This window comes from Ictalurus furcatus, chromosome 13, assembly GCF_023375685.1.
Source record: "Ictalurus furcatus strain D&B chromosome 13, Billie_1.0, whole genome shotgun sequence".
NCBI lineage: Eukaryota > Metazoa > Chordata > Actinopteri > Siluriformes > Ictaluridae > Ictalurus > Ictalurus furcatus.
Genome location: NC_071267.1, coordinates 13,318,166 through 13,342,369, shown reverse-complemented (window position 1 = coordinate 13,342,369; position 24,204 = coordinate 13,318,166). Strand labels below are relative to the sequence as shown.

General features: G+C 40.5%; 1 protein-coding gene across 2 annotated transcripts in view; it reads right to left on the bottom strand.

Annotated features, from left to right (window-relative positions):
• Positions 1-275: 275 nt before the first annotated feature.
• spata20 (spermatogenesis associated 20) overlaps positions 276-24,204 on the bottom strand; it is a 54,416-nt gene continuing 30,487 nt past the window's right edge. The window contains exons 16-17 of one of the 2 annotated variants that reach the window (XM_053639477.1): positions 8,105-8,199; positions 276-3,833 (exon numbers count right to left, since the gene is read on the bottom strand). In XM_053639477.1, the coding sequence (XP_053495452.1) occupies positions 3,827-3,833; positions 8,105-8,199 (102 nt within the window). In that variant the 3' untranslated portion in view covers positions 276-3,826. Of the gene's footprint in view, positions 8,200-24,204 lie in introns of both variants that reach the window. The other variant, XM_053639476.1, reaches the window with a different exon arrangement.

The window sequence follows — 24,204 nt, the reverse complement described above, 5'->3', positions numbered from 1 at the left end:
CTCCGGTTTCCTCCCCCAGTCCAAAGACATGCATGGTAGGCGGATTGGCATTTCCAAAGTGTCCATAGTATATGAATGGGTGTGTGAATGTATATGTGATTGTGCCCTGCGATGGATTGGCACCCTGTCCAGGGTGTACCCCGCCTTGTGCCTGGGATAGGCTCCAGGTTTCCCTATGACCCTGAGAAGGATAAGCGGTATAGAAGATGGATGGATGGATGGATGGAACTCTTTGAAGCATTGTCAGCAGTGCATTACTTTTCTCCAGTCATTGTGTAACCTTCCCATAAAAAAGCAATTCAAAAGCGAGTTTACACATGCAACGTTTTGGTTAAAATGTGTCTGATCTAAAGTTTCTTTCATTACTCAGAGGTCATAAAACATGATGCCCATTTGTTTGTGAGAGAGTTACCTTCCCGCTCATATGATCAATAGAGAATGGATCTATAAGCAACATGGCATGAGCAGTGGGTTCCACTGCCTCCTTATGGGTATCTGACCCTACCGATCATCAGCCAATATCCCACAAGACACACACAGGAAGAAATCAATGGCTGCCTAACCTCCTGAGCAGTCCTCCAGTAAGTCTCTCCAGCCTGCTTTAGTCAAAGTCTCATGAAGGCTTGGCTCTGCTGGAAACATTCCTTTTATAAGACTGACTCACTCATTAACAAGTCTTCAAAAAGTCAGAATGCTGACGAATAAGAAAGGTTCTTGTGTTGTCAGAGTGACAAAATAAATAGCATTACAAGAACATATAGCACTTTGAGAAAGGAAGGATACATCTAGCACCCTATAAAAAATTTTTAGATTGTCCCTCTGGGGGAAAGATTCTTTTGAGAACCATATAAAAGAGTGGGTGAGTTTCATTTCTTTAATCGCACATGTTAGTTTTCTTTGCTCCCATAATTGATCCTGTTTCTAAGGTTACATTTATGGCATTTGGCAGACGCCCTTATCCAGACTTACATTTATCTAGTTTATACAACTGTGCAATTGAGGGTTAAGGGCCCAAGGGCCCAACAGTGGTAGCTTGGCTAGGGCAAGAACTCCTGTTCAGTAACCCAGAGCCTTTAACCACTGAGCCACCACTGCCCCTAAGGATACAATGAAAGGCTACAGGTACAAAGAATTGACAGCAAATTCACCATGGTGAGTAGAAAAGCATCCCAGAACAAACATGCCAAAGATCACATCAGGTTCCACTCCTGGTCAGCTGGGCAGGTGAAGATTGGTAAAACCTTGGTTTTGGTAAGGCTGTGTAGCCTCAGATTCCTGTTATTGGGTGAGAGATGTGGAACACTGATGTGGTGTTCTGCTGTTTCAGACCATCCAAGTGATAGATTCAAGTTGCTGTGCTCAAGGTTTGATTTACTTTGCATTATGAAATGCTTTTCCGTTCACCACAGTTGTAAAGAGTAGTTATTTATGTTACTGTAGCTTTCCAGTCAGTTCGAACCACTTTGGCCATTCTCCTCTGACCTCTCTAATCAACAATGTGTTTCCACATGCCACTCACTGGAAGATTTGTTTCTGTACTATTTTGTGTAAATCCTAGTGAGTGAAATATGATTGGCTGATGTACAGGAGTTCCCAATAAGGTATATATGTATACACTATATTCTATATATAGTGTCCTCTACTAATATTGGCACCCTTGGTAAATATGAGCAAAGAAGGCTGTGAAAAATTGTCTTTATTGTTTAACCTTTTGATTTTTTGTTAAAAGAAATCACTTCATTCAAAAGATGGATATCAAATAACTTCAACAAAACACAGGTTTATCAAAAAACAATATCTTTGTTAAATGTAGGTATGCAACAATTATTGGCACCCTTTTAGTCAATACTTTTTGCTAGCCCCCTTTGCCTTTGAAACCCTCCAAACAACTTGTGGTGATGTGGATTTTGGATTGTAATTATGGAGACTTTCTGACCCCAAGACGCAACTAACTTATGCAATTCTCCAGCTGTGATCCTTGGAGATTTTTTGGCCACTCGAACCGTCCTCTTCACAGTGCATTGAGACTATTCAATCTTCCAGGTTGATTTATAACATTTCCAGTTGACTGGAACTTCTTAATTATTGCCCTGATGGTAGAAATGGGCATTTTCAATGTTGTTGCTATATGCATATAACCACTTCCCATTTTGTGAAACTCAACAACTTTTGCTGCACATCACAGCTATATTCCTTGGTCTTACCCATTGTTATGAATGACAAAAGGAATTTGGCATATGTGTTACCTCACATTTATACCCCTGCGAAACAGGAAGTCATGGTTGAACAATTTCCTGTTCATAGTCACCCAGTTGTACTAAAAAAATGCCAAATATCAATGAGATATACTTCAATATACTTCAATATACTTAAATGGAAATATACGTCAATATTTTTTCACATATGAATTCATAGGGTTGCCAATAATTGTTGCACACCTATATTTAACAAAGATATTGTATTTTATAAACCTGTATTGTGTTTGCAATTGTTTGAAATCCATGAGAGCAGAGTATTTTTATGATTTTTTAAAAACAATTTTCTCCTATTTACCAAGGGTCCAAATATTAATGGAGGGCACTGTATGGTTAGACAGTTCCGTGATCTACATTGCTTCATCCTGCAATGGTCAATCCCCACAGAATTTGGCTCAGAAATGGTACAAGAAAAAAAATAACCATAACCAACATCCAAAGGCTATTTTCAGCAAGGCTGTACAATAAACACATGGGAAGCATAGATATCATTCTGCAGTTGAAGGTATTTGTAGCCTGTGCATTTATTAGACACACAAAAGAGGAAGACCTAGTGGGACCAAACCGCCTAAAAAACGCAGAGCAGTGTCCAAGGCACCTCCTGAGCTCAGGTTTGGCCATGGAAACCTCTAGTCCCAGCTCACTGAAGCAAAAAATGAAAACAGATGCCATGGTGCTGCTCGCACAAGGAAAATACATCTGCATCTAGCTTGAAATATTTTTTAAAAAGTGGAGTGTTGTTGCACCTCCATCTGTGCTCTTTTCCCCATGTGGAATTTTATTCATGATGTTAACAGCATAGTGTTTATAATTGAAGCTAACAATCCTTGGGAACATGTTTCCAGCCTATTCCGTCTACCTTTTATAAGCACCCCCCTGCAGTCATCAAACTTCTGACTCAAGTCTGACTGGAATAGTTAGTTTGCTAAACATGAGTGAATTAGTGAGTGAATAAGTAACAAGTCAGGCTTTGCATCTAAAAAAGGAGCATAATTAGTGAAAGCTTTAAGCAAAAACAATAGAATAAGGTATTCTATAAGGTATTCTACACAGCTCCTTCCTGTACTTTCAGCTTTGCTCTGTGTGGCTAGTGTCCTGCTAAATGTGCTACTGACAATATCATAGCTAATATTTGTGGTTAAGATGCTAATGCTAATTATTAATTGCTGAGTAACAAAATATAAAACATGTAATCATTTTAAATTATTGCACAATCTGCATTTTCACTGGCTATTTTTTCACAGCTGTGGAATTTAATATTCTTTCACAGGAGCTCCAAGGAGTAAACAGGCATCCCATGCTCAGTCTCTCAGTGCTGCTGCATTACCACACTTGGATGGTGGAATGACCCCAGGTACACAGGGCCTCATGTGGCCTTATTATACAGGCAGCTGCTAAAGATAAGGATGCACTGATCTAAAACCCACTCACAGTAATGATCTCCAAGGGGACCTGTGCTTCCACAGCTCCAAGGCTGGGTAGAAGATGATGGATCTTGGACTTTCCAGGCAGAGACTGGTTACTCGATTTAGGGATGTTGACTCAAGTCACACTTGACTCACGACTCAAACTTAAACACTAAAGGGAAAAAAATAATGCATTAGGAAAATAAAGACAACAAACGAATAAAAATGCTCTTTTTACCTTACATTTGCAGCTTTGTCAGTCAGTTCTGTGATTGCCACACACAGTAATTTGTTACAGTATTATTAGCGTACAGCTCAAAGTGGTAAATAAGTGCAACACTGGAAAAAAAAATTAAGTGCAGCACAGTGTTGTTAGCAGAGATGTTTTATTAATATATATTTGTTAATAGTGCAGTTAAAGTCACTAAAATGTAAGTAAACAAACCCGTATAGTCTATGCTTAGTTACAGAAGATTAGAAAAGATAACTGAAATATGTAACTAAAACTATATCCAGAATGTGCTCTGAAGGGGGTTTTGTTTATCCTCATTCAATAAATAGGGTAAATGCATTATTAGAAAGCTAAGTTTGACACAGATACTAAAGTGGTCGTTATTATTACGATGTCTTTCTGGATACACACACTACAAGTTGGAACTATTATTGTTGTATCTCTTCCAAGGACAGTGTGGGAAGCATTTCAATGAATCATGATAGAAATAGATTACTATATTGAACCATAATAAAGATGTGACTATAGAAGGCTGTTTGTTGAATGTCCAAAATATTAATATCTATCTATCTATCGAGATATATCGATAGATAGATATTTATAAATATACGTGCACACACACACACACACACACACACACAGAGTAATGTAAAGAAATAAGTGCACCCCATGGAAACTGTCTGATTTTTAAAACGTATTTGGAGCAAACAAGCAAACATTTGATCTTCTTTGAAACTATTAAAAAAATTTATACACTCTATCAACTGACACGCAAAATTGACCTTTTGTAGTAATTACAAAAGTATGTACACCCCTACATTTATCACACCTTCAAGTCCATAAAATTAGAATCAGGTGTTCAAAATTGGGTGCCAGTGATTTAACCTGCTTATGGAGTGCATGTCTTATTTAAACTCTTCTCATATCTAGTGTCTGGTGTTCCATTTGCTATTGAGGTGTGTGGTGTCATCATGCCAAGATCTAAAAAGTTCTGTAAGGCCTTCAGAAAAAGGTTGTGGATGCCTATGAGTCTGGCAAGGGATTTAAAAAGATCTCCAAATTATTTGAAATACATCATTCCACTGTAAGGAAAATAATCTACAAATGGCGCAGATTTCAAACGACTGCCAATTTGTCCAAGACTGGCCATCCCTGTAAATTCAGTTCAAGAGCAGACCGTCTGATGCAAAAAGAAGTCTCCAAGAACCCCAAAATTTCATCACAGGATCTGCAAGTACGTCTTTCAACTGTTGGTGTAAAAGTGCATGCTTCTACAATCAGAAAGTGATTGCACAAACTTTGCAAGATTATAGTTTGCCAATGAGCATATAGCAATGTGCAAAGACCAGGCCTTTTGGAATACTGTGTTCTGGACAGACGAATTAAAGATACATTTGTTTGGTCACAGCAACAGCAGACATGTTTGGTGCAGACCAAAGACAGCTTTTCAGGAGAAACACCTCATACCCACTGTGAAGCACGGTGGTGGAAATGTAAGGGTTTGGGGTTGCTTTGCTGCCTCAGGGACTGGACGGTTTGCATTCATTGATTCAACTATAAATTCTGCATCATATCAAAGAGTGCTTGAACATAATTTGAGGCCACCTGTCCGAAAGTTGAGGGGGGTTTGAAATGGGCCATACATGCAAGAAAATCCTCAAACATCTTGCAACTGAAAGAATATTGCATGGAAGAGTGGTCAAAAATTCCACCAAGTCTGGTGGACAAGTTATTTCTGCTAAAGGGGGCAATAGTAGCTTCTGAGGCCAAGGGTGTACTACACTTAGGCCCTGTTTACACTAGTGCGCTTTCATTTTTAAAACAGTGTTTTAAAATGAAAACGATCCTTGTACGCACTGGCGTTTCCGCTGTGTTTCAGAAACGGTCTCCGTCCACACTACACGACTGAATACGCATGCCACATGACGTTCATGCTCACTGGGCATACAAGTGTAAACGGGAAGCTGGATGCTAGTCACCGGCAGGCGCAACAATGCTAGTCACCGGCAGGCACAAAAAATGGCGTTCCATGTAGGGCTTACGTCGATTGAAATGAGAAAAGATTGCTCTAATCATAGTTCGCCTCTTGCACGTGTAGGCAGCTGCAGTATTATAAAATACAGAATTTAACTGCACAATGGCTGTTAAGAATGACAAAAAGGCTAGCAAAGCTTGCAGTTCAGTCTCCGTGTTGTTGTGTACAAGATCAAGGTAGTGTGATGGTCATATGGTAAGGCCTTGATGAATCAAGGAAGGATACGCAATGATCCAGAAGAGCCAATCAAGGGACGAATGTGGGCAGCCACGCCTTCGTGTTCAAAAATCTTCGTTTTGGTCTGTTTACAATGAAACGCGAGGCCAGAGTTTTCAACCTAAAACTGGGTCTTTGGCGTTTCCAAAAGTCTCCGTTTTCAAGGGTCGAAAACACCGGAGTGTAACAACAGGCATAACCGTGGCAAAAGTTGTGCATTTAAAAAGAGAACACACTAGTGTAAACAGAACCTTAGTGTCGGGTTCGGTATTGCTATGTGCTTCCTGGTCCATATTCACATTACCATTTTTTCTTGCAAACCGTGCTCTGTTTCAGACTAAACTGCCACTGTGAAAGCCCCCTTAGACTCAGAGACTTGGTCTTGACTCAGGCTTGCATCTCAGTGACTTGAGACTTGACTCGGACACTTGTTCCAGGTTGAAAGGACAGATTTAAAGTAGAATCATATACTAAATATGTGTTTCCATGCCATGCTTTATTAAAACAGTGAACCCATTTCTGCATAAAAAGGAAAAAGTAGATAAACTTAGGGATAAAAAGAATGTATTACAAAGTGTGGTCTATGTTCCCCCTTATCCTCTGTGGAATATATTTAGAGTGACATTTTCAGTGTTTTATACATTTCTAAAGGAATGGGCATCAATGAAAGCACTGCACTTTATCAAACCAGCTGAGGAACTGTGCTAGAAAAAAACTGATGTGGAAGATGTGAGTAAAGCTGAGCTGTACTGACTCTTGATGAGCATTGACTGAAAAGACGACAGGACAGAACTAGAACACAGCCCCTCCTTACCTGCTTCCTTTGTGGAAGCTTGCTTGCCAGCTCACATTTACTGGGAAACGTGGCTCCCAGCGGATTCTGAGATGCCAGGGAGGGAGTTGGCAGTGACAATCAGCACCCACTGATGGCAAATTTGTCTGGTTCTACTCTCTGTGCTATTATTCATGGGTAGGGCAGATTTTCTGCCTGCCTCTTGTTCTATTTCTATGGAGAAAAGATTGTGGCAGAGACATAATGCCAGAGTTTTATTCATTGTTTTCTATGTCCTTGCATTTGTTTACTCACAGCTGTTGCTGTCTGACATTCACATCACACTAAAGCCCTAAGCTCATATTAACCACATGAAGTCCAGATCAGACATCAGATGAGAAAAATTATGAGAATGGCCTTAATATAGAGAAAGAATGAGATTGAACAAAATACTTAATTCTGTCTTTCCATATTACACAACACTTGCGTCAGTGCAAAGAAACTGGAACTGTATCAGAGTAATGTGAGTTATGCTCCTGAGGCACCTTTTAAATTATGAATCCCAGCCATACTAATAGAATGTGTTCATGTTAAATTCTATCCATCAATAGATAATAAGCAGCAGGCACACACAAAACACAGAATGCATGCTAGAAGAATGCTATTCAGTGAGATTTTTCAGTATTCTTTCAAGCTAGAGCTCAGTTTATGCATGCATTGTATGATTCACTGCTTTAAATATTGATCGCGAAATCTTGTGGGGAAGAGTAGAATGGGATTGAACCAGAGTTGGATCAGGTTTATTGTACAGACAGGTCGAATAAAACATGCTGGTGTATTAAGAGCATTTAGCTGATATATTCCCTGTCACAATCAATGCATTTACCTGGTTTGGTTATTAAATCTCAGAGCACTTTCTGCTAATAATTGGGTATAGGGTATGTTTACGTGTGAGAAGGCAATAGAGAGCAGTTTTTCTAATGAACCCATTTTCTCATTATAATCTCAGTATTTCACCACTGTTTCTTGACCGGTGTCCTTATGACACACATGAAAAAAAGTGACTGTCCCCACCAGCGACAACCTATAATGCCACTTCAGCTGATCATTCATTAATCTAGCAGGAGTCTCCTGAGCTCCTGTGGGCATGTGACAGGCAAGGTGCAGGTGAAGTCCTGGCACACATACGCTGTGGCTTTACCCTCTTGCTGAATCAATGAGGAGAGGACAGGCAGCTTCTCGTAGAGGAAACCTTCTATATTACCGTCTGCCAGTACCAAAACCTGGAGAGAGCATAAGAGATGAACAGCACTAAGAAAAGGCTTACACATAGATTTCAGGAGATAGAAATAAGAGGGGTTAGACATAATGACTGTTATGCAATATAAACTGAATACGCCTCTGGTTGGTAATAAACCATGACAGACCACAGCAAAGGAGGGCTGTGATCACAACGGTAGTTCCATCAAGCTGAGTGCACACTACACATGGTTCAAAATGTCAGTATCATTGACCCACTCACACTATAGGACCTGCAATAAAGCAATTGAAATTTGGTGGATGCATGGGTGTGCATACTACACGGGCGTTCGCGCACAAGGCCCGCACACTATAGTGTGCTGCAGGCGTGTGCGCTGAATGCCCACATCCCAATTTCTCACAAGAATAAACGTGAGAACATTCCATAATGTAACTTTAGAAAAATTTGGAGGAAGGATTGGCTGGGGAGATGCAGGCCACATGGATTGCAGAGGTATAGTACAAAAAGTATACTAAACATAATAAAACATAATAAAACAGAAGAACGTTGTTTCCTATTGGATTTTCACTGGCTTTTGCTGAGCTGGTAGTCAACGAAAATTAGTCAACAGCTGGGAAATCATGGCTAAAATAGTGCAGAGTACACTAGGCCTTAGTGGATCCTCTGTAGTTGTCAATGCTTGTATATAGGCCTTCCTGGAATCTAGGTAGTGTTGAGTGAAAATTGAAGACACTACTACAGAGATGAAGATGACCGGTCTTTAACTATCCATGCATATAAGAAAAATATTTGAGTTTTAACTAGACAACATACAGTCACTGTATAACAATGTGGCCTTTGTAGCGTTGGTCTGCTAAACAACACAATATGAAATCCAACCGTTCATAATTCAGTTTTATTGATTCTCAAGGTTTGGGCTCTGTCTGTGGCTTCACTTCCCACCATTTTTATTGAGAGAGAAAAGCCTGAAATAACTCAATCAAGGATGAAGCCAGTCAGGGGGCTGGCTGCCAGTCAATGCTTTGCTGCAGGTCCAGTTAGCACAGCAGCAGGGATGGCCAGTGGGGTAGACACACTGAGCTTTCACTCTTATAACAGAAGGGAAAACTTATTGGCATTCACCTTCCACCCAATACAAAAGCAGCAGGAGGGAAACAAGCATGCTTAGGCACAGAGAGGAAGTTGGAGCTATCCAAAACAGTGACTGGAGGGAAATCTATTTTTTCAGTAAAAAACAGATCCACTTATGGAAACATATTGCAGAATATGACAGGGGTTACTTCAGAGAAAATGCTGTAAGTTGAAGCATCTAGTCAGCTATAAAGCAACAAATCCATTTGCCTTCTCTTCACCTCTCAAAATTCCATATTGTGATCTTTTGACAGTCATGGTAACAACTCAACCTTGTAAAAGCTGTTTTTTTCCCCCAGTTACCCAAGCAACAAAGCTTGTGCCTTGTGTTAAGGATTTTCACTTTATTGCAACTCAGAGGTCATGGAGAATTCTATGACCTCTTAGCAGCCTGAAGAAGCTTCCTGTCAGAAGTGTGGGGACATCACATGGGCTGTCAGGAGCCAGACTCGGAGTGTAATGACACTCCACCAAGGCGACACGTCAAAAAAAACAAAAAAAAAACATGCAGACCAAACACAGAACGTGTGGAGACACTCTAGGGTTACAGAAGAGGACCTTTTCCCAAACATCTCAGAGATCTGCATAATCTCAGAGATGTGCATAGACGGTCAAAAACCATGTCTCACACAAGCCCTTGTTTTAATATATGCTGGGTGTATGTACCTCTGTCAGTGATTCACCAAATGATAAAAAAAAAAGAAGTTACGGGAAGAACTTGAGTCAGAAGAAACAATTCTGTAATCCTCTAAATGTGAACAATTCCAAACAAATATAATTCAATTAGTTCTAAATCTCAGTTCTCTTACCAACCAGAAGCCCACCGAACAAATGCAATAATAACGACCAGTTGAATTGCCTTATGACTCATTCAGTTTTCCATTACTGATGGAGAACTGGAACCTACCCCATTCTTACACCTCACTCCCTGTCTAACCTCTCACTAATGCTGATCTTTTAAAGTGATTCCCATCTCCAAACTGTCAGGATCTCCACACAAAACACCTAGTAGTGCCCCTCAATTCCCTTATCTAACCCATGATTTCCATCACTACAATCACACTGCGATATCCATCTTCCAGTCTGGCAGCTCATTCTCCTGCACGCGCGCACACACACACACACACACACACACACACACACACACACACACACACACACACACACACACACACACCGTCGATTAGTCTGGGGAATTTCATCAGGTTTGTCTCCTAGCAGACTAGAACTGTTTTAGAGAGCTTGAAGCTGTCAGCACACACAGGTGGAGCACATGGCCATTACTCATTTCATTATCTGCTGTTAGTTTACTTCTGAGTGCATGAGGCATGGAGCATGTCAACCTCTTTCCACTGTCTCCATTAACCTCTCCAGGGACAGAAGGCTAATGTGTAATTATTTGGGGTAACTTTAACATGGATTGCATTATATATACAGTGAGGGAAAAAAGTATTTGATCCCCTGCTGATTTTGTACGTTTGCCCACTGACAAAGAAATGATCAGTCTATAATTTTAATGGTAGTTGTATTTGAACAGTGAGAGACAGAATAACAACAAAAAAATCCAGAAAAACGCATGTCAAAATTTTTATAAATTAATTTGCATTTTAATGAGGGAAAAAAGTATTTGACCCCCTCTCAATCAGAAAGATTTCTGGCTCCCAGGTGTCTTTTATACAGGTAACGAGCTGAGATTAGGAGCACACTCTTAAAGGGAGTGCTCCTAATATCAGTTTGTTACCTGTATAAAAGACACCTGTCCACAGAAGCAATCAATCAGTCATATTCCAAACTCTCCACCATGGCCAAGACCAAAGAGCTCTCCAAGGATGTCAGGGACAAGACTGTAGACCTACACAAGTCTGGAATGGGCTACAAGACCATTGCCAAGCAGCTTGGTGAGAAGGGGACAACAGTTGGTGTACGATTATTCGCAAATGGAAGAAGCACAAAAGAACTGTCAGTCTCCCTCGGCCTGGGGCTCCATGCAAGATCTCACCTCGTGGAGTTGCATTGATCATGAGAACAGTGAGGAATCAGCCCAGAACTACACGGGAGGATCTTGTCAATGATCTCAAGGCAGCTGGGACCATAGTCACCAAGAAAACAATTGGTAACACACTACGCCGTGAAGGACTGAAATCCTGCAGCGCGCGAAAGGTCCGCTGCTCAAGAAAACACATATACATGCCCGTCTGAAGTTTGCCAATGAACATCTGAATGATTCTGAGGACAACTGGGTGAAAGCGTTGAGGTCAGATGAGACCAAAATGGAGCTCTTTGGCATCAACTCAACTCGCCGTGTTTGGAGGAGGAGGAATGCTGTCTATGACCCCTGGAACACCATCCGCACCGTCAAACATGGAGGTGGAAACATTATGCTTTGGGGTTTTTTTTCTGCTAAGGGGATAGGACAACTTCACCGCATCAAAGGGACGATGGACGGGGCCATGTACTGTCAAATCTTGGGTGAAAACCTCCTTCCCTCAGACAGGGCATTGAAAATGGGTCGTGGATGGATATTCCAGCATGACAGTGACCCAAAACACATGGCCAAGGCAACAAAGGAGTGGCTCAAGAAGAAGCACATTAAGGTCCTGGAGTGACCTAGGCAGTCTCCAGACCTTAATCCCATAGAAAATCTGTAGAGAGAGCTGAAGGTTCGAGTTGCCAAACGTCAGACTCGAAACCTTAATGATTTGGAGAAGATCTGCAAAGAGGAGTGGGACAAAATCCCTCCTGAGATGTGTGCAAACCTGGTGGCCAACTACAAGAAACGTCTGACCTCTGTGATTGCCAACAAGGGTTTTTAAACCAAGTACTAAGTCATGTTTTGCAGAGGGGTCAAATACTTATTTCCCTCATTAAAATGCAAATCAATTTATAACATTTTTGATGTGCGTTTTTCTGGATTTTTTTGTTGTTATTCTGTCTCTCACTGTTCAAATAAATCTACCATTAAAATTATAGACTGATCATTTCTTTGTCAGTGGGTAAACATACAAAATCAGCAGGGGATCAAATACTTTTTTCCCTCACTGTAAGGATATATTATATAAAATACAGTAATATAGACTCACCGGCTACTTTAATAGCCACATCTGTACACCTACTCATTCATGCAATTATCCAATAAACCAATCATTTGGCAGCAGTGCAATGCATAAAATCATGCAGATACAGGTCAAGAACTTCAGCTAATGTTCACATCAAACATCAGAATGGGGGGGACATATGATCTCAAAAAAGACCAGGCATGTTTTTCCAATCTTCTGTCCAGTTTTGAGCCTGTGCCCACTGTAGACTCTTGTAGATTCTTGTTCTTGGCTGACAGAAGTGTAACCTGATGTCTTCTGGATTGTAGCCCATCCATCTCAATGTGTGATGTGTTGTGCATTCTGAGATGCTTTTCTGCTCAGCATGGTTGTAAACAGTGGTTATTTGAGTTACCATTGTCTTCCTGTCAGCTCAAACAGTCTGGCTGTTCTCCTTTGATCTACCTCATCAACAAGGCATTTTCATTCACAGAAATACTGCTCACTGGATGTTTTTTTTTTTGTTTGTTTGTTTTTGTTCACAGCATTCTGTATAGACTCTAGAGACTGTACTGGGTGAAAATCACAGGAGACCAGTTTCTGGAATTTCAATTTCAGTTTCTGAAATACTAATATTGGCCCATCTGGCACCAACAATCATGCCATGGTCTAAGGCACAAAGATCAAATTTATTCTTCATCAGGTATTTCCTCAGGTAAAAGAAAATTTCTCTTTAATTAAAGAGGGCTTTGTATCTTTTTCTTTTATGCCTGACATGCAGCACAATTTCCCTAAACGTTGTTCATCCCAGACAGCCATACTGAATTCCACAGAGTCTAAAAATATGGAAATATTAAAAATCAACATAAAACACAAAGGTTGTTTAAGGGGTTCTTTAGATAGTTAAGGGGGCCTGGCAACATAAAAGGGTATTATTTGGGACCCTTGACAGATCTCCTGAACTGGCACAGAATACCATAACATACTGTATTTAGAAAAGGTCATCCATGTCCTGGCTGCTTTTCAGTGTTTGCAGACACTTTAGCTCTTTACTACTCAATTCTCTCCAGGGTTTCTTCTTAATTGCTGACTAGATTTCATACAGCAGCAAAGCAGCCTTTTCCTTTGAGAAGGCATACTCGAGAGAACGTTCTGCTGGGGATAATGAATGCTTTCTCACAAATCCAGGGTTAAAGCTTGACTGGTCGATGCTTCTTCTCCCTGAGTTGACCATTCACAATCAAAGTGACAGGTCTACAACTCAGTGATCTTATACCACAACATTCCTGAATCTGACTGGTCAGAAGGCACTGATTAATCTTCTGTTACAACAGCTCTGACAGTTGTACCAGCTGTATTTCAAATGGCAGGTTTATATTAATGCACTCATTCAATCTAAAAAAAATTGTAAATAATAATAATAATAATAATAATAATAATAATAATAATAATAACAACAACAACAATTGGAGCATTGTTATTTAACAAAGAAAAAGTAGATGTTTATTTAATATTTATTAAATGAGTCTCTGTAACATTACAATAAAAAATTTTAATCATTTGTTTAAAAAAAGCTGTCAGATTAGACTGCAGAGAAATTAATTTTAGACCTGTTCTCTATACAAAAAAAAGAAAAATAGTGAGAAATTAGGTAAAAATTAATTGTGCTGCAAATACAGTACTTTGCTGCATACTGCACGCAGAACATTGTTCACGATCCATTTATGGATGATGAAGGCCACTGTGCTCATTGGGACCTGCAGAAATGTTTCTGTACCCTTCCCCAGATCTGTGTCTCGATACAATCCTGTCTCGGAGGTCTACAGACAAGTCCTTGGACTTCATGGCTTGGTTTGGTTTGACATGCATTGTTAACTGTGGGACCTTATATAGACAGGTGTTTGCCTTTCCAAATCATATCCAATCAACTGAATTTACCACAGGTGGACTCCAATCGAGTTGTTGGGAAACAGGGAATAGTGGAAACAGGATGCACCTGAGCTCAATTTTGAGTGTCATGGCAAAGGCTGTGAATACTTATGTACCTGTGCTTTTTTTGTTTTTTATTTTTAATAAATTTGCAAAGATTTCAAACAAAATTCTTTCACATTGTCATTATGGGGTATTGTTTGTAGAATTTTGAGGAAAATAATGAATTTAATCCATTTTGGAATAAGGCTGTTACATAGCAAAATGTGGAAAAAGTGAAGCGCTGTGAATACTTTCTGGATGCACTGTATTTTGAGGGGACAGCAGATTTACACTGTTACACAAGCTGTACACTCGTTTCTTGCACATGTCATTTCTTCAGTGCTGTCACATTAAAAGATATAATCAAATATTTACAAAAATGTGAGGGGTGTACTCACTTTTGTGAAATACTGTATATAAAGAAATCCAAACATTAAAGTCCATAAATGAAGTTATGTGTAATAAAGGGGAATGACACAGGAAAAAAGTATTGAACATGCTAACTGAAATTTATTTAATATTTAGTGGAGAAGCCTTTGTTTGTAACGACAGCTTCAAGATGCTTCCTGTATGAAGAAATTAATCGGCCGAAGTATTCAGGTGTGATTTTGGCCCATTCTTCTAAACGTACTGTCTTTAAATCAATCACATGATTGACTGGGCAATTTTAACACCTTGATTTTTTTTCGTCTGAAAGGAACTGAGCATTTGCTTTGCTGTATGCTTTGGATTGTTGTCCTGCTGGAAGGTCCACCCACGTCTCATCCTCATCATCCTGGTGGATGGCAGCAGATTCTTCTCAAGAATCTCCCGGTAAAGGGCTCCATTCATTGTTCCTTCAATTAGATGAAGTCTGCCAGTACCATGCGATAAAAAACAGCCCCACACCATGATGCTTCCACCTCCAAACTTCACTGTTGGCATAGTGTTTTTAGGATGATGTGCAGTGCCATTTCTTCTCCAAACATGGTGTGTAGTATGACAGCCAAAAAGTTCAATTTTGCTCTCATCTGACCAGGCTACACTCTCCCAGTATTTCATAGGCTTGTCCAAATGAGTTGTAGCAAACTTTATACGAGCTTCGACATGCCTTTTCTTTAGTAAAGAGTCTTGTGGGGTGAGAATGAGCAGTGGAGTGCATTGCCTATTGTTTTCTCTGTGACGATGGTACCTGCTGCCTCCAACTGTTTCTGGAGCTCTTTCTGAGTGGTCCTTGGCTCTTGGGCTACTCTTCTGACTATTTTTCTTACTCCCTGGTCAGAAATCTTGCGAGGAGCTCCTGTGCGTGGCTGGTTGATGACGGAGTGATGTTGCTTCCACTTGCGGATAATAGCCCCGATGGTGCTTACTGGAAGATTCAGAAGTTATGAAATACCTCTGTATCCAATTCCATCAATATATTTCACAACAATAAGGTTGTGAAGGTCTTGGGAGAGCTCTTTGCTTTTACCCATCATGAGATATTTCTTGTGTGACACCTTGGTAACGAAAAGCCTTTTTATAGACCATCAATTTACTAACCCAGCTGATATTAATTTGCATAGATATATAATTACTGTATAATTAGATGTATAATTACTTTCTAACTACTTGTGGATTTCAGCTGGTTCCTTGCCTTACCTTGCCTTGGAGAACTGCTTTTTCTTACGGTCTTCAATACTTTTTTCCTGTGTCATTCCATTTTATTACACATAACTTTATTTATGGACTTCAATGTTGTGAATTCTTTATATTTGCAGGTTTCTTGAGTTAATACTGATGTCTGGTGGAGATTTCATGTAAATAACCTCATTTGAAATATATTTACAGAAAAAAATATTGATACTTATATCCCCCACTGTATATATATTTCAGGAGCCTTGCACCTGTTTTCTTACACCAGAAAGTCAGAAAACAGATGACACATGAGGAAATGAGAGGCTCTAAATATAGGTGGGTGGAGAATGCAGCCCACACTTTATGACATTAATTAACAAAGACAAAGATCCTGTTTAGTCTGACAGTGGATGACATAAAAAAGAAGGATGGGTAGATGGCACTTAAATCTTCAGGAACAATCTAGCTTACGGTCTGAGGCACCTGAGGTTAGGATACTTGAGTCTCTATACATCAGCTTGAGATGGGTGTGTATGGGTGTATGTAAGAGAAAGTGTGTAAGACGTAACTGCTGTGTACATGCTGATGGAAGAATATTATGGACTGTATTAAATAAATAAATACATAAATACTTATAATATATTGTGCAATGTGATATAATAATAATAATAATAATAATAATAATACAATTAAACCTGACTTATGTATATATTTCTTTTAACAGTGCTGGTATTTAATTACTTGTTTTAATTGTATTACTTTACTTTTCAAATGTAATCAAAAATATTCCTCAGTGCACGTGGACGCTGATGAATTATTCATTATAAAATCTCTAATTATATTGATTATATATATAATTATATAATCTTTCTTTCTGCGCTTTTTTTTTTTTGCATGGGCCTTTATTAAATAAAATATCATTATCTTAGGTACCATGATCATCAAAAAAAGTCACAAACTCTCCAGTAAATATACAGTATGCTTCCAATAAGTGTGTCCTTGGAGGGTGTGTCTTTTGGAGCCTACTTGACTGACTGCCTGCCTATTACTTAACAGCGCATACAGGCAAATTTCCAGGAACTTCATGTACCATTTATTGTGTCGTTAATGCTGGCTGTAACAGTTGTAAAGTACAAAGTGAACTAACTGAAGAAAGCAGAATACCTCACAAGCTAGCAGTTTTGTAGGAACAGAGGCATTTTTACAGCAGCAACAGAAGACAACCACCAATGTTTTGGACAGTCAGAAAGCACATGGCGGTGGGGTGGAGCCGCCGACACACCCTCGGCCGATGAATGGCGCGCAGCACGGGAAAATTCCACCATCCAGCAGACGAGGGGAGAGTATAAAAGGCCGCTCTTCCACTCGAAAGGAGAGACACCTCTCACATGACATGTGCGCGTGGCTTCCTGTCAGTTATCAGTGTTGTTGGCATTGCGTGTGCTTTACTAATCCGCGTTGTGTGTGTTTGTTTTCTTTCAGACGACTCCCCCGTCCCCTTTGGGTTTCTTTTTTTCTTTTTGTATTAAAGCCCCATACTCTACACCGCCCTTAAAAAAAAAAAAAAAAGTAAAGAAATAAATTTTTTTGGGTTGTAAATAAAATGGATCCCACGCTGCAGCACCTTCTGGAGTCAAATCTCCAGCAGCAAACCATGACACAGCAGCTCGCGCACAGCCTACAGGCCGCGACCCAGGAACTAGTGGCCCTTAAAACAGTGACTCCCAGCGCCGCCACGCCTCTCCCTGATCCCGGCTGTGAGTTCTGACACCTGCTTCCCCCACTGACCCCCGAGGACGACATCGAGGCCTACTTAGAGACCTTTGAATGCATCGCCCGCCGCGAAGATTGGCACAGCGACGAGTGGCCACGCATCCTCGGCCCGCTGCTCTCTGGGGAGGCGCGCACAGCCTACTACGCCCTCTCTCCGGAGGAAGTAGCTGACTATGGAGAGGTGAAGAAGGAGATCCTGGCATGGTGTGGGCGAACCCCCCACCAGGCACAGCGGAGTTCCATCGGTGGAACTATCGGCCGGGGGCCAGACCACACAAGCAGATGAACACCCTTCTGCGCATAACCAAGAGGTGGCTTCAACCCGACATATACACCGCTACCGAGGTGGTAGAAAGGTGGCCATGGCCATGGACAGAACACCAGGTCGTGGGACTGCACGCGCCAGGGACACCCAAGGAACTCCTAGCCACCCTGGAGCATGTTTTGGACAGCCTGGAACTCGGCTGGGAAGGACGGCAGTCCCTCAGTCCGCCCAGAGTATTCCTGCCCCACCAGCCTGACCGCCAGCGCTACCCTGAGGGGGGGACCCGCTGAAGCCCGCCCGCCTATGGGACGCCCAGAGACGAGCCCATGCCAACGGAGCCAGACCTGGAGCCACCCAAGAAGGCCAAAAAACCCCGGTTGACAGGGTGCGCCCTCCACACGCTGAACCTGCCAAGAGCTCCTACCCTGACAGTGTGGGTCGAGGGGAGCCCGGTCACCGTCCTGCTGGACTCTCGGCCGACAATCCTGCCAAGAGAACTTGGCCGGGACGGGACCATCACCGTAACCTGCATCCATGGGGATACCAGGGAGATCCCAGCGACCAAGGTCCAGATCCAGGGTAAAGCAGGCACCTGGCCACTCCTAGTCGGCATTATACCCGACCTCCCAGTGCCGCTGCTCTTTGGAAGAGACTGGCCAGGTTTCCCGGCCAGCCCAGCTCCAAAATCCAGCAGGGCACCTCAGCGCACGAAAGAGACACGAGCCTGGCAGGCCTACTTGGCACAAGACGAGGGGGATGCCACAGCAGAAGGTAAGCCGCACACACACACTAACGCGATATTGTCTGTGTTCCAACAGGTGAACTGTCAGTTATCAGTGTTGTTGGCATTGCGTGTGCTTTACTAATCGGTGTTGTGTGTGTTTGTTTTCTTTCAGATGACTCAGACCCGAGCGAAGCCTCCTCTCCCTGGCTTCAAACGCGGCGTTGCCTGACGGCCGAGAAGAACCCCCGTTTCTCCAGAAAGCCACGGCGCGACACCGGCAACCCCGCAAATGACTGACCCCTCACCACATGCTTTCACGCCCACACGCGAGCATACACATACACACTCGCACTCCCTCACACCCTCCAGACTGTCCTAACTAAAGATCTCCCTTGGCAGCGCTAAAACGGCCCGTGTGTCTGTGTCTGTGCTCCACCCACTGCTGGCTAGTTTCCCTACACATTGTAGACACTTGTCTGAAAAATGCAATGCAGTCAATGGTTTTCTTTCAAAAACAGCTTAACTTGATAGATCATTTTTATATTTCCAATGGGTTATATTGTACATCACTATATTTATAGAGGATTTTAAGAATGTCTGATGTAACAGCTTCTTCTTCCTGTCACTAAGTATGAATTGTTATGATGTGAATTTTAAAATAGGAGATTACACTATGAACAGATATCAACATGAATTACATAATTAAAACAGATACATCTGGATATTCTGGGTCTTTTTTGTATAAGGGTCAATCATCTATAAAATGCTGAGTAGTACTACTTGTGTCACTCTTAGTGAATCAGTCAAACAGAGTATGAATATTAACAGCAGTGTTTCTGGTTTAGTAAATCTTTGTTGAGTTGTTTCAGAGTCTGTAAGCCCTGCTTGGAGCATGGCTGTGTTTGATTGCTTGCCCTCACCCTTTCTCTTGCTAACACTGGTTGTGTTCAGGATTCCTCCCTAAACCTCTCTGGCTACTGTCATGTCTCTAAAGTCTTGTTAGAGAATCACATCCATTCATCTCTATAATTATTAGTTTAACACTCTTTGCATCCTTAAAAGTCAAGCCTGCAAGTCAAGTCCTATGCGCCTGGTTTATGCCCAACACAGCCACACAAATAAAAAAAAAACACATTAGTCTTGTAGTGAAAAACCTTTGAAACACCCTATGACTGCACTCAGTAGATATTAATAAAATAGTTATAATGGATACTTTTCTAACAGAGTTGACATTGTTCTCTTTTCTCTTTCTTGGCTTAGAGCAGTGACAACAGGAGTGTATGAAGCATAGCCAGCAGGTTTATTTGTTCAATTTTGATCAAGTTCGTACAGCTATTGTTCTCTTTGACTCAATAACCCACAAACAAGTAATGTCAACATGAACCAAATGTGCTCCATCAGTGGAAAGTTCAGTAATAGAAAGCTCTATGACTAAACTAGAAAAAATATTTACACATTTAATTAACGCTCATCAAAAACTAAATCTGGCCCGTGGAAATTATTTTACAGTTAAAGAGGTTCACGGCTCTGAGAACCCCTAGCCTAAAGGACATAAGCATTAGAAGTTTCAAATGCACAAAGCCTAACTTCAATGTGTGCTATTATAATATCAGGTCATAAATGAAAGCTTGTCTTGTCTGTCTCTGGACAAGTCAAATTACTGTAGCCAACAGCTGGCTGCCATTATCAGAGAGATAATAAGCAGAGCGTGCTGCTTCCAAAATATTCAACATATCAGAACCTTTCTCATGAGATTTCGGCCATGTAATCACCATACACTCAGCCTGATCACAGCGTAGAGAGATTCGTCCCAGCAATTTTAATCAATCTTAATTTTCTACACTGTGATTTGTGATAAATTGATTTAGTGCTGGTTGGTCTGGATTCAAGAGTCTTGCTGAAAATCTGAATTAAATAAATAAGCGCACTATATTAAAGAGGCTGGGGATTCATACTGTAGTTCATTCCTCACAATTACACCCTACGCCTGAAAATGAATGAACAGATGATACAATAATTAGATTTAAATTAAAAAGCATTCTCAAATATGTCTGGTAATATATCAAGCAAAATCCACTTTCAGTTCTCTCCATCAAAAACATTTAGTCAATGTTCTAAAGGTTTAGCTTCATAAAACTTCAATACACTTGGGCCAAGAGTTCACCAGGGTTGAACAAGCAATTAGCACATGGAGGGAATTTTACACTCTTATCTGTGCTAACTCAATTAAGTCCATGGTAGTAATTAGGCCAAACATTTTAGTCTTTAAAATTACCATGAACGTGTATGCTGATTATAATTTAAGTAGACAAATTTTAATGTGTCAAAATGTAAATGCAGGGCTTCACAAAAGGAAAAGTCTAGCATGGGATGCCAGTTTAATAATGTTCATGGTCCAGTTCCTCAAAAGTATTGTACATTTCATCTAAACTGGTAGAGAGAGAGAGCTAAATGTGATGCTCGCTCTAACACTGAACAATAATCTTTGTGCTGCAATGCTTTTGGGATCAGCCCATTAAGTTCAAGTTTAGTCCATCATGCACATAATCCAAATGACAGTTTGGCAATGGAGTGCTTCACAGAATGTGATATAAAAGGTCTCAGGTCACTGCTGCCCAGCTGTTTGTGTGGTGGAGAATCCAGTGGTATTCGAAATTCAGTTTGTGAGGAGAAAATATCTACTACAGTCTCTGGGCTTCTGATTATAAAATTCAATTTCCTATTTTGCACATGGAAGCAGATCTCCATTGCTTTAGGAGGTGTGTGAGTTTTTAGATTTCAGAGATATTGTTGACATATAGCTCCCTTGTGAGGAAATATATGACAGTATTGAGATGATATGATAGAAATATAGTATGTATTGTTTAGAGAATTTCTCTAGCACTGTAGAAACTGGAGCCACTCCTTGCAGAACTCCTTCAGTTCAGGATTCCTTTATTAAAGTCAACGACTTCCATTACACTGGATTCGAGTGCTGACTGTGCACATGAAAAGCATCAGTAATTTTATTTATCTTTCCTTGCTTATACCCTTCCAACATGGAATTAAATGAGGCTTCTATTTCCATTTACAAACAGTATGCAAAAAAAAAGTCTTGCTAGAGGTTTCTGTATTTTTTTTTTTAACCCAAACAACAATTTTTATTACTATACAGATCATGTCATGCCACTGTGCTACACCAAAAGACACCAATATATAACAGCATTTTCCCTGGGTCTCTAAGAATAGCTCCATACCCAGAGGATTTAAGGTAAGGATGATGATTTGCCTGCGGGTTCAGCTCAATAAGAGAAAGTCATCTATTTTTCAAAAGGGTCTTCCAACTGTGCAATCAACAGGGTGATGAGATTGGCGGTCATATCTCAGTCAATTAAACAAACAATTCAGGCCCGGAACCCATCTGAGGCTTAGCCTCTGCAGAACAGGCACCTGCGTGGGCTGCCCGATTTCTTTATCATCACCTGGGCAGATGAAATTCTATTCAGTCTCCTTTTAACTAGCATCACTAACTCATTACTGCCGGCTTCCACAACCTTATGCTCAGCTGTGTCTAGGCAACAGTCTGAGGTCTCCCCATTATCAAAATCCAATGGAACCGTGAGGCCTGTTAACATTCTGAGCACATGAGAATGCACAATTGAATTTAGGCCAAAATATAAATCTCTACATTTCACAAGAGTTTATCTGTGGACTGCATCTAAAAAAAGACTGGGAGCCAGATGAATCTCAGAAACATCTGTATCCTTCTAGATGGCAGATCTACTTGAGTCCATATGCACCCAAAACAAGTGAACAGATCCCTCCTGACTTACCATGCACTGCGTTCAGAGCTGAGATAGGTGGGAATAGTGAGGAGGGGTTTTTTTTTTTTTTGGCCATTTGAGGCCAATATGAAATAAATAAATATGATAACACTCACTATTAATTAATTAATTAATAGTATCACCCTTTTTTCACACAGAGGTCATCAGAGGAGACAGCATCTTAATTAGAAACATTACTTAAATTTATGATTTAACATTAAGTGAGAATAGCACAGGAGTGCTTGGTCAGCTTATCCTTTAAACTGCAGCCATGTTTCCTTGATAAAATAGCCTACATTTCTCACAGACACACACACACACACACACATCGCATAGCTACTTTTACAAATTATGTCAGTGCACAGTGTGCCAAAACAAGTCATACTTCATAAGTTTGCAAATACTGAGTTTAGTAGCAATATTGTTAAAACAAACTTGCCATTATTAATGTGATCGTTTCAATTACGACTATTCAATATTCTATATATTGGTAATACTGTATACTAGGCATCTATTAGATTTTTATTTCAATGCTTTATTTGAATCTTCACAATAAAATATAGTATCATTATATTAATCTTTTTTTTTTTCATTTTTAAATCATCTTCAGTCTGCATATTCTATCCTTGCTTTTTGGACTTAAAGGTAAGTTTTAAAGATGGTGATCTAGATGCTAGTACTCAAGAAAAAGAGAGGTGTGAACTAATCTGAATGGGAAGCTCAGAAAATTATGCTTATTCGGTTTGTAGTCTTCATGCTTTTTGTGACCATTTAGATTATGTATACAACAAAATAATAACATCTTAAACGTCTTCTTACCTTACAGTCAGAATGTTTTCTAGTGACAAGACCAGTAGAGACAGACGAGGCTAATCAGAATGACGGCAACAGGACAGTGGAACAGGGGACAGCTCTGTGTTTCTGTCACTACAACACAACCAGCTTATAGGAGCTGACACTCTGTGTCCCACATAGTGAACACTGACAGCTATGAGTCAAGTCAAAACCAGGGTCTGATGTTAACAACCTGGAGACAGTGGCTGGCTGAGGACACATTAAATTCAGTGCAAGGCAAAACTGAAGTCATTTTTAATCTGTCATGCTATATGACAGACATGCTATAAGTTTAGATCACTCGTAAAAACTCTTGTAGGGATCTTAGTGCAACAGGGCAAGACGCGTGAAAAATACAGCAGACTACAAACTCAGTGTGAAGTCATTTACCATTAAAGTGACACAAATAAGTTAAACGGAACCCTGACTATGAAGACTTGTATGGCTTATTAGATGAACGCTGGCATCTGCTATATAAATCCGCTACACAAAAACACTATAGATGTCAGTTTAAAATAAATAAATAAATAAATCCTTGCACTCATAGGCCAGAATTGCTGTGTATGTCGCAATGCATTCTGGGTAGTGATGTCAAATGTTTGCAACGGTATTGATTCTCCAGCGACCCTACAGCGATATAAATATATCTTCAGCCTTTTCAATTTGAACCCGAGCGTAACTTAAGTGAGGAGGTTAATATGGAAGACATTACTCAAAATGTACATCAAAATGAAGACGATCAGAGAGGTGAGGAGGCGAGAGTGGGGCAAAATCCATGGTGTGTGTGTAGCAACTACACGTCTATGCCAACCGAGTGCGTTTTTATGTTAAAGGTAAGCATATGGATTAAACTATGTTTTATGATAAAACATATTTTAACCTCATAATTTTAGAG